Here is a 12,079-nt window from a genome sequence, read left to right on the forward strand (position 1 = left end):
ATTTCACGTTCACTGCCCACATTCATTCATTTACTGGGGGGTTGTAATAATATGTAAAATTTCAACCCTATCATTTCATTTCTTTAGCTGAAATAATTTAAGATTTTTTAAAAATTTATTTGACACAAAGAGATCACAAGTAAACAGAGCAGCGGGCAGAGAGAGAGGGGGAAGCAGGCTCCCGGCTGAGCAGAGAGCCCAACGCGGGGCTCGATCCCAGGACCCTGAGATCACGACCTGAGCCGAAGGCAGAGGCTTAACCCACTGAGCCACTCAGGCACCCCCAACTGAAATAATTTTACAAAAGAATCCTTCACTCATCTACTCTGCTTGCTCAACACTCTAGTTATAGTTCGTATAGAAAAGCTTGATTCTTTCATTTCCCCAGTTCTCAAGATAACATACGGCCGGCTGTCATCCACAAGAGACCAGCTAGGCTTTTGGTTTTTGAACATTATTGTGAACTCATGGATTTAAACGTATCTGATGGGTTTCATACTGTAGAAGCCAGAGTCCAAGAGGGCCCCTCATGCTCCTTGCCTTCTGGCCTTCACATCTTGCACAGTCCCCTACCCAAAGGAGGGGGTTTGGTCAGTGTAGCCAATACACTACAGCAGAAGTGACGGTGTGTCACTTCTGAGATCAGGCTGTAAACGTTGGGAGCTTCCATCCTTGGTGCTCACTCACACTGCATTGCTCTCGCTGTTTCTCTGCACTCAGAGGCAAGTCCTATTGTACGCAGCCCTGCGGAGAGGCCGAGCCAGTGAAGAGGAGGAGCATCCTGCCAAGAGCCACAGGAGTGATCTTCTGGTGTCCACTTCCACACCCAAACGCAAATGAACGTACAGTGAACGGCCTAACTGCAATTTCTTTAGAGACTCTGGGACAGAGGTAAGGGAGTTAAGCTGCTCTGGGACTCCGGACTTTGAGAAACTGTGTGATATAATGCATCTGGCTTTAAGCAAGGCTTCAGAACAGTTGTTACACAGCACCAGATAAGCAATTTGCAATCCACTGCCATTCTTACCATTATGGAAACTCAATCTACTCAATCTGTCCCATTTCTAGTCAGTGAGGGCCTCTTCTCATTGTCTCTTGAGTTATTTGAGATAATTCTAATAGTCTTTAATTTTGATAGCTCCAAAACTAGAATTAACTATTTCTCTAAGAAGTCTTGGTTCACTTGAGGAAGACCATAGTCTAGATGCCACTGTGGAGCTTGGTTGGTCATTATTTCTAGAATTCCTCAGTCGAGAAATAAAATATCTTGTTAGTTCATACTTACAATTGAAATTCAGGTTAAACATTTTTTTTATTTAATTTCCTTTATATTAAATCTGTATACTGTTCAACTACACAAAGAATCTTGCTTCTCAAGGACAGAGTCGATAAAATAAAATACCCATTAAGTTTTCATTACTTTATCCCATGCAAACACAGCAGTCCAATTCCAATACTATCACTCATGTTTTGATTTCTGAAAAAAATTTGCCCATGCCACCATAATTCTCTCCCTCTTCCATACTTGTGCCATGTCTCCATTCTCAGATCACATAGCTATTACATACTATACACTGTCCCTTTTTAAAGCTCATTCATTATTAATTCTACAAGTAATCACACAGTATAATTAATGCCACCACCAGTACTCATGATGATGTCTCTCACAGCATTTTGGTTAAGTTGTTCTTTAGTAGATTACTCAGGAAAAGCTCATGAAAACAATATTCTCTGAGTCGTTGGCACGTTGCTAACAGCTTATGCGCTTCATACTCGAAGGCCAGTTTTGTTGGGTATAAAATCCTCAGCCCATAGGTGCTTTCATTGAGTATCAGAAATATGTTATTGCCTTATCTTCTGGCATAGATTATTGCTGTCAAACTGTCTGATGATAATATGATTTTCTTTCTCTTATACCTCACATGATATTTTTTTCCTTGATGACCAAAGATTACTATGTGCTTTTTTTTTCCTTTTAAGTTCATCAGTTTTACCAGAATAAGACTGGGTCATCATTATTCTATATCAATGCCCTCAGATACATACTGTGTTCTTTCAGTACAGATTTCAATTTTTTTTTTTTTTTTTTTTTTTTTTTTTTTCGTAATTTTTTTTTTTAGTACATTTTTCAATTTTTTTTTTTTTTTTTTTTTTTTAGTTTCAGGAAATCTTTAAAATTATACCTTTTCTTAATTATACTTTTTAGTATTTGTTCTGTTCTCCTACTTAGGGTTTCTTCTTCAGCAACTCCTATGAACCATGTGTCAAATCATCTCTATCTTCAATATTTGTTCTTTTTCCCCCTCAAATTCTGTTTTCCTCCTTCCTTTTTTCCTCCTTTTTCTATTTTTCCTCCAATTCTTCTATTTCTATAAAGACATTATTTGCTGTGTTTATGTACTCTCTTATATCTTCTAGTCATTAAAATTTTTTTGTTGATTTATTCTTTCTTAAGTCCTGTTGCCTCATTTCTGAATTTTTCTATTTCTGATTTATATTCCTCTCTAGTGGCTTGTATTATTTCCTTATTGCCTATTAGTGTGTTTTGAAATCATTACATTTTTTATCTATTTTTAATCATATTTTCTGAGACACTTTTGTTGTCTAAAGATGTTATCATGACTCTCATTCTCTTTATTTCTTACAGCAATTTTGTGTGAGATTTTAACTCAATACTTTGCTATTGCTCATTTTATGTAAAATGAATTTTCCTGATATTTTAGAAGGAGGAAAAGTTAGGACAGTTTTTAAGTCTTCACAGAGCTCCCTCTTTTATGGTTTCCATGTAGTGTACAGAAATATGGTAACTCTGAGATTTTTTGACTCCACCCCCAACTTCCAACTTTTATTGGGAGCTTCTCTTCTTTCTCTGGTTTCTCCTCTTGCTCAATTTTGGTTTCATTCCCAGTAGCTTTTTCTCCTATTTGGACCCTTCTGGAAAGAAACTACAGAGGGTCCATTTTGAGAGTTCAAAAGTCTCTTTGCGTTTTACGACAAGGCCACTCACCGCCTCTCCCTAGTGTAGGCAAACCCCTCCTGGTTTTATCTGCTGGTCTGATTAACATACCATATTTTTCAGTGATTATCTGTTGGCTCCTTTGAGTTTCTCCTGTTCTTATTCTACCTGCCACTCCACTGCCTCCCTTTGCTATCTCCCACATAGATAATGATAATATACAGCCTGGTTATTGGCAATTCTCTCCACTCGGTTGTATTTGGGGTTTCCTAGTGCTTACTTGTCACTTAATTTGGTATTTATCTTGCTTGGTGTTCTCTGAGTTCCTGGATCTGTGATTTGGTGTTTGTTACGAATTTTGGAAAATTCCCAGTCATTACTGCTTCAAATATTTCTGTGTACCCTTCCCACTTCTCCATTACACATATGTTAAACATTTTGCACTTGTCTCAGAGAACCAGATATCTGTTTCTTTTTCATTCCTTTTTTCTCTTTGCATTTCAGTTTCAGAAGTAGTGACATTTCTTCAAAGAGCAGCTGTTAACTTTCAGTTTGTTCAGCTATTTTCTTATTGTGGCATCAGGAGTAGCAACTTCTAATCTCCTTACATGCCAAAAGAGAGACTGAAGTCTAACTTAGTTTTGTAGCAAATGTTGTTCATGCGTTTTAATTTTTACCATGTATTTTATATGTGGGGATTTAGGAAGATCTAATAACTATACAGCTATTGCTATCTCCTCAAAATCAGAAATAATGTTTAATAATAATAAAGTAAGTTAAGTAAGGGGTATTCAGCAAAGTGATTCAATGCTACAGTTTAAGTTAATTTTCTTGGTTGAAAAAATGACTTAATAAGCACTTAATTATGAATTAACAACAACAAAGATAAGAATTCCCTTGGGAAAACAATGGAGAAATATTTACAAAGAGGTAATTTATGGGGAAAAAAACTCAAAGAAACTGAGTCAAGCAAGATTTTGAAACTCTTTCATAAACACAGTAACACTAATTAAAACAACAATGAAATATCAATTTTTAACTGTTAGAATAACAAAAATTAGAAAGCTGGTAACACTAAGTATTAGTAGGGTTATAGTTTATAGAAACTCTATTATGGGGCAGGGAGGGGACATGGGCATAAACTAACGCCACCACTCTGCAGGGGAATCTAGTCCTCCTTAATCAAATTAAACAGACATTTACCCTGTGATCCAGCAGTGCCATTCCTGGAGACTTTTTCCAAATAAATTCTCACACTAGGTCTAGGAGGGAACAATACAAGGCTGTTCATCATAATGTGTAGTAACAGAAGTTGGAGGCAGTGCTGGTTTCCATCATTGGAGGTGTAAAATTCACTTCATGAAGTATGATGTAGCAACAGAAACAATAGGTCTAACTACAGCAATATGTATAGATCTTCAACACCTAATGCTTCATTAAAAAGGTAAGAAGCAGATTGAGATTCGTAACATATCACCCCATATATAAATGTTTTAAATACATGTTAAAAAACAAATAAAAGGAAGTTTTCATAAACAGACACAAAAAGAGGATACACATCAATCACATTAGAGCCATTCCTGTGGTAGTGAAGGGGAATGGCAATAGGTAAAGAGGACAGTAAGGAAAACAAATACATATGTAAATAAACAAATGAATACATAAAAAAGAAGGGCAGTACCTTACACAGATCAATGATGGTTAATTGCCCTAAACTGAAAAGTCAATTAATTCATTTCTCCACATCTGGATTTCTACCAAAAATTTTTTTAAATAAACTTAAATATTTGCCCTCAAAACCTATACTTTTTGCGAATACCTCTAATTATAAATACTTATCTTATTAGCATCTCCTCTAATTATTTTCCATTCTCTGAGTTCCCTTTTTTGGCAGCATTTCCAACCTCATGACTTTTTATCATCTGACTCATTCGTGTATTTTTTCAATAAGTATTTAAGTGTCTACTCAAATATTATGTACATATTGTTCTAGGTACTAAGAGAGTATGAGGGAAACCTCTCCTGCTCCCTCTTTCTGGAAACCCACATTCTAATGAACCTTCCTGCAAAGCATTAGCCCATGAAATGGCACGAAGCAGCCCAAGGCAGTCCTGATCACTAAATCTGAGAATGAGTGGTGGGTGTCGATGTGTGATGGAATCCACAGATGCATGAGCGAGGTGTCAGCGAGGCTCAGGGTGGGTGGGAAGAAAATCTGTCTGAAGTGCCATAGTTGTGTTGGGCCTTATAGGATGAGCAGTATAGACTAGAGAGAGAGGAAGAGACATCCTAAGGGGGAAGCATATCTCTCTAGAAAGCACAGTTAAGACCAAATGAAATGCAATCAGAAAGCATCAAACTAGACACTGGGAAATGACATAAGAAAGTAAGGGCAATAAAACTAAATTAGAAGCGAACAAGCTCTGGAGGACTTGATCTTATCCTGTAGACAGCAGGAAGCTTCTGGAGGTATTTGAGTCAAAACCGGACAGAGTTGTCTATTTCACTTGTCACATCAAATCTCCCACCAAATACTGCTCAGGCTCGCAGTTCTCTTTCCATCCAGTCCCAGAGTGATAGACTTTGTGGTGGACGGCCAAGGTGAGGCCACTGATCTCCTACCACTTTGCTCTCTTTGCTGCTCCCCAACCCCCCTTTACTTTTTCTACTTCAGCTTCATAACCTGACCTCATCCTCTCAGAGTTTGGGTTATGTATGTTCTCCTAGCATCCTATGGTTACCTCAATCATATTAACTGATTCATTCATTAGTTCATTCATCAAATGCTTACGGATCCCCTACTGTTGAGTGCTGGGCACTCTGCTAGAAGCTGAGTGCACAATGATAAGTAAAACAGAACCAAAGCCTGTCCTCATGTAGCCTAGACACAGAGAGAAAAGTTGTCATACCTCAGTATCCTATTTTTCATTGTAGAAATTATTGCACTGTATTTCAGCTGTTTTATCTGCCTCATAGACTATGAGTTCCGAGTGCTTGACACTTTGTAAATGCTCAAGAAAGGAAATGTTAACTGATTGAATGAATGAGTGGGTGCTTGGAGAATCCTACTCATACAACACTAAGAGTTATTATCAGTCCTGAATGGATAATGGCAATCTCATCCCTTCCCAGAACTGCTGATCACACAAAAATGTAAACTCTAGGCCACAGGTCAGCAGACTTTTTCTACAAAGTGCTAGGCAGTAAATGCATTAGGCTCTGCAAGCCATATGCTATCTGTTAGGACCCTCAGCTTTGCGAGCATAGCACAAAAGCAGCTGTAGACAATATGTCCAGAGTGTGCATGGCTGTGTCCCCGGAAGATTTGGTTTATGAAGACAGCTGTGGACTGGATTTGGCCCATGGGCCCTAGGTTGCCAATCCATGCTGCAGATAATGTCACCTTTCTCAATTTTCCAGGACTGCCTTCATATACTCAATTCTTCAGTCAGATAAATTTAGTTGCTACATCCAACATCTGACTTCACCTTTAAACCATGTCTGTGGAGCGTTGCGAGAGAATATGCAATGTGGGGCCCAATGGACCTATTTTACTCATTGGTTAGCCTTTTGACAAGTTTTATCTGTTTGAACCTCTAGTTCCTCACTGTAAATAGAGGCATATATTTTTTAATCCTGACTATGAGGGGAGAAATATATGTTGAGAAAAGAATGTGATGTCTACACACTGTAACCAGTTCACAAATAGCCCCTGCTGTGCTCAGTCGTGTTCTTTTCTGCCTGTAAATCCCATTATCTGATTATTTATTGAGGATCTACTACATTCAAAGCACACTTTCTGGTACCTCTAAAACCATCTCTCTTGGCCACTGGTTCTCAAACTTGACTACAGTACAGTTTACTTGGGAGCTTGAAAGTACTAAAGCTTGGGTCCTGACACTAGATATTCTGATAATGGTTATAAAGAGTGGTATGAGCATCAGAATGATCCCCAGATAATTTCGGTATGGAACAAATTTGAGAGTCATTGCTCTACACTGCGATTCTGGCTTTACCCAATTCAGATAGCCCCTCCCTCCATCTTTCCATCTGCTACCTTTGTAACAGTGCCGATATGTGCATCTTTACAGAGCTAGAGTTGATCGGTTCTTGTATCTGTTACTTACTCATATTTGTGTATATTTAGGGAGAATGGAAAAGAAAACAATGATATATAGTCATCTTCCTTAGCATTTGACCTTTGCCATTCAACTATCAGGCATCCATTCCCCTTTCCAATGGCAACAGCCGTGACTTTTCCTCGGGGCTCCAGCTGTCCCCTCAGTCCACCTGGCCTGCTTGAGGCTTTCCTCCTCGCCCTCGGAGCTCATGAAACCAGTGCATGGGAAGTCTCCTGGGTACACTCAGTGCTGGTTTATGAGTGTCCTGATTTCATTTTCCAGGTAGGACTGCTGAAACAAAAGACATGTTTTCCACTGGATTGCAATCAAAAGAATATAGTTTGAAGAGATTTGGGCAGCCATTTTACAAGCTCAAAGAGAAAGTCTGCCTGAGAACAGAGTATGAGACAGAGATGTCATTATGGCTACCGTGGGTAGCCATATCTAAAGCCAGCTGCACTAACAAACCGCCATGGGCACCAATAAATTCCCTTTCTCTTCTGTTTCTGCCAGTTTAGTCAGGTGTTCTGTTATTGGCAATGGAAACAATTCCAAACTGATACAGCCTCTTCCCACCCCCTCAAAACCAAATCTCATCACCTGTGTATGCAGAGATTACGTGCCAGAATCAAGCCCCAGTGATTCATTCAACAAACACACACCGGGGCCCTATTGTATGCAATGCTTGGCTTATGAGGAGGGATTCCAGTAGTTCTCCACCGCTAAGAACCTCGCAGATGTTTCTGGAAAGAATACCCAGAAACAAAACTACTCCCCTACTATTAGGGTGGCCCTGTGCTAAGTATAGAGGACAGAAAAGATCGTCAGACAGGGTATCTTCAGGGTTTGTAATCAAATTGGAAGGATGGCATGTGCGTAAGAAGATAAACAGCAATCTGGGAGGTGAGATGCACAGATTTCTGAGGGCAGACATCCAACCCAAAGTAAGCCTCAGCAGAAGCTCTTAGGTGAGCATAGGAACTACAACATTTTCTTTTCCTTTGAACCAAAATTAACTAGGAAAATGAGGGAAAGTATTGCAAAAAGTGGGACAGAAGTATTAGAGGCTTTGGAAGTTGTTCTAAATCACTTTTTATACTTAAAAATTAAGGTATTTTGTGAATTTATTTCCTTACAAATTACCCATGTCAGGTCTCAACAACTGAAATATTATAGAAATCTCTTCATTCATGCATTCATTCATTCGGCACTATTTACCGCACGCCTATATGTACCAGACACAATTATTTATATACACTGAGGTTTTAGCACTAAATACAACAATATCCCTACTACTTGCATTCTAATGACTAAGAATAGATAGAAAACTTTTGTATTCAGTGCCCCAAAAGTAGCCACTGTAAATGGTTTGGTGAATATTACTACAGACTTGTATACGTAGATAGTGGTACTTGTTTTTACAAAAAACAAGAAGAAGAAGAAGAAGAAGAAAAAGAAGAAGAAGAAGAAGGAGAAAATACGCTATACTTACTAATGCCTTATTTTTTAGAAACTTGCTTTTTTTAACTTAGCAATACAATCTGGGCTGGTTTCATGTTAATAAATACAGATTCTCTTCATTCTTTTTATGATTACATAGTATTCCAGTGTATTTAGTCACCATCCTGTTCATCCTGTGAACATTTATCTGGTTGTTTCCAGGTTTTCACAATGACAGGCAATGTTGTAAAACATGTGTAATTGCAGTAATTTTTGAACACTCAGAAGTGTTCTCAAAAACAGAATCATAGTTTGAATCATAGTGCGAAAGATGTGAAATTATTTTTAAGTACAAGCCTTATTTTCTACTTTCTTTTTCATTCATCACTGATGTATCAAGTACATAAGATTTTATGCAAATGACTGGAAAATACCTTTTATAACCCATTAATGTAGTGCAGAGTAAAAAAAGAGAGAGAGAGAAAGAGGAGAAATAATCATTAGCTATTTCCACAAAATCTTCTATGCACCCAGGACTGTTCTAGGCCTTGAAGAAATCTGTTTACTGAACAGTTCAACCTTCCATCAACGCAGAAAGACATTTTGCTAACAGTTCAATTAACTAAACAGGCTGTTTAATTAATAAAAATATTTTTGTCAAGAGGAAACTGAAGCAATTTTGTTTGGCATGCATGCTTAATTGTGTGTTTTAATTTCTTGGTTTTGGCCTGTGATCACTTAAAAACAGTCATCAAGCAAATCTCAATGGTTAACTGTAATTGCAAGAGTATGCCTTTTGCATTTTATGGCGTGTAAAATCTCGTGTAAGAGAAAATAAACACAAGAGCAACAAAGAGGTTCATTCACTTACCCTCTTCATAACCACAGCCAGGGTAAACTTCACTCAGCCTTCAGCCATTGAATTTTATCCTGAAGTTTCCATCCACCGCGCAATCAGATAAACTCCAGCTTGTGGGAGCAACTAATGGAAATAGTGCTGTAAAAAGAATTGCTGAACAAATTTCCATGTGCTTAACCTGAAAGGGAGAAATGGCAAGTGAACGGAGTAAAATGTTTTTAGCCGTTTTTAAACCAGAGGGGGTGATTTCACTTTCAGCAGGAACTGGTGACTAAGATTGCCTGGCTGGGGCAATGATTAACACTCCTGTCGTCATCACTCTGCTGGAGCTCCCCCAGGCCGAGGGAACCTCATCAACGCTAAGCGTGCTGCCCTGAGCAGCTGATCAGCGCACTGAGTTCGACTTTGGCATTAAGTTATGTAAAATAAAAATGGCTTTAGAACCTCTGCCAAATTTGTTAGTGGTTATTTTCACTGAAGTATAAAGAGGCTTGTTTTTACCTTTCATTTCAGTGCCCCACCTTGAAAAATGGGCTGTCATTTAGATCCTTTTTCTTAAAATTCCTAAGTTTTATCGGAAACGTTGGCAGGGTCTCTGGGTTCCCTCAGCCTTGTTTTCTTCCCCACTATGCTTGAGTCTAAAAACTTCAGCGCTGGGGCACATGGGGGGCTCAGTGGGTTAAGCCTCTGCCTCCAGCTCCGGTCATGATCTCAGGGTCCTGGGATCGAGCCCCCGCATGGGGCTCTCTGCTCAGCAGGGAGCCTGCTTCCTCCTCTCTCTCTGCCTGCCTCTCTGCCTACTTGTGATCTCTGTCTGTCAAATAAATAAAATCTTAAAAAAAAAAAAAACAAAAAAAAAAACTTCAGTGCCTTTTTGAACTCCATTTCTTGCCTTTCTGGAAACCAGGGGCACGGAAAGAGGAGGAAGAACTAGTGAACGCATACACATGTCATCGACGGAATGTTCTTTTTCTTTAGATGGTTGCCTCAAAGAGCCAGTACTACGGGATCAGTCCTTCATAAATGCTTCTAGAAGAAGCAGGGGTGGGGGAGAGAAATCTCACCCAGATTTGAGAAAGAAATGGCCGAGGTTTATTTAGATAAACGGTGTAGCTATCTTGTGATCAGGAGACTGATACTGTATCTGCAAACACAGGGTTTCTTTTAGGTGGAATTCCACTCCACCAACAGGGCAAAGTAGATTATGCATTTCCTGTCGAGTGTCTGAGGAACATAGTGCTGAATAGGGAACTTCAGAGCTAGCTGTGGGTTGTGTTTATTATGCTATAAACTTCATTTTCCTCATAGCCCTTAGATTGCTGACTTGGAAGTAAACTGATGACTCAGAGTTCTTATCACCCTTCCTGAGGTATTTTCCACGAATTGCCAAGCTCATTTTAGGAATGCAGTTGCATCACCAGGCCGCCCTCCTACACCCTCCCTCCCTCCACCCAAGATAGCAAGCCGGAACTGTTTCAATGCTGTCAAACCATTCTAAATAAATTCAGTGAGTTTCTCCCTCTGCACCCGTATATTGCTGTCTCTGAAATTTAGCAAGTTCCCTAAGCAAATCTCACATACTCTTAGTGTGCCTAAAATGCTGAGCACTTTAAAGTCTTTACTGCTACCCCTCATTTCCTTTTGTTGGGCCACAACAAAGAGCTGGAAGTTGGAGAAAAATGCTATGTGTGTGCGCGCACACACACACACACACACACACGCATGCATGCGCAAGGTTTAAGTCATCTTCCTTGTTTATTGTTTTAACAGTGCCTGGCACATAGTAAGCACCAAATACTCATTTGCCATTATTATTCTGTTGTCCCTATGAAAAAAAAAAAATTCCAAATCTTCCAGAACTGAGATTCTTAATAAATATAGATTTTAAGGGAACCAAAGGTCCTCTGAACCTGGAATTGTATGTAAAATTTATGATTACATGTATTTTTTCCTGGGAAAAAGGGTGTTAGGGGTCATCAGATGCTTAACTTAATGTGTCAATGACACACACACATAAAAGGGCAAGAACCACCACCACAGAGAAGTTTTAAAAATATGTAGTCTCAAAAAAGAGGGGGGGGTGGGGGGAAGGAGAAAAGAAATACAGTCTCCAGGGGTGGGGGCTTGTCAAGTAGACTCTAGAGGTGGAGTGAGATTATCAGGAAAGGATTATATTATCTCCATATTATGGTAAAACAAAATATTAACTATCTTGAGGAACATACAATATCGTTACCTTTGTTTTTTATTATAAATATTATAAGGTTACTATCATGACAGCATAATAAACACAAATGAACAGACGATCATGGTGCAGAGTCAACTGAGTCAGTCGGTTAGTGATAGCCATATATATGTGTGTATGTGCGGTGTTACAAGGTAATCAAGACACAAACGATAAGAAAATGCAAGTGCCTGAAACCCACGTTACCTATACATTGTCAAATCAAATTTCTCTCTTTTCATGCTTGAATTTGTCAATGGCGGCAATAACCCTAACACCAGCTGTAAGCATATGCGGGGGTGCTACCTGAGTCCTGATTGATTCCATCTCACCCCCCCGGGGGAGGGCTGGTGCAGGTCGCAGAGAAGTCCCAAAGAAATGAATTCTGCATAGCTGGCATTTGGGCGGAGAGAAGGAATCCCATCGAGGTTCAAAAGAAACAGGGAAGGCAGAATACCAGGACAGGGACTGAAGGCCTA

The 12,079-nt window shown here is 39.2% G+C and overlaps 1 protein-coding gene across 1 annotated transcript in view; it reads right to left on the reverse strand.

The window, feature by feature from the left end:
- LOC111153633 (transient receptor potential cation channel subfamily M member 6) overlaps positions 1-9,634 on the reverse strand; it is a 160,518-nt gene extending 150,884 nt beyond the window's left edge. Inside the window, exon 1 of the mRNA XM_022512777.1 lies at positions 9,389-9,634. Within this exon, the coding sequence (XP_022368485.1) occupies positions 9,389-9,397 (9 nt within the window). The 5' untranslated portion in view covers positions 9,398-9,634. The remainder of the gene's footprint in view (positions 1-9,388) is intronic.
- Between the last annotated feature and the right edge of the window lie 2,445 nt (positions 9,635-12,079).

The sequence above is a fragment of the Enhydra lutris genome, unplaced genomic scaffold, assembly GCF_002288905.1.
Source record: "Enhydra lutris kenyoni isolate GAN:26980312 unplaced genomic scaffold, ASM228890v2 scaffoldscaffold33, whole genome shotgun sequence".
Lineage (NCBI taxonomy): Eukaryota > Metazoa > Chordata > Mammalia > Carnivora > Mustelidae > Enhydra > Enhydra lutris.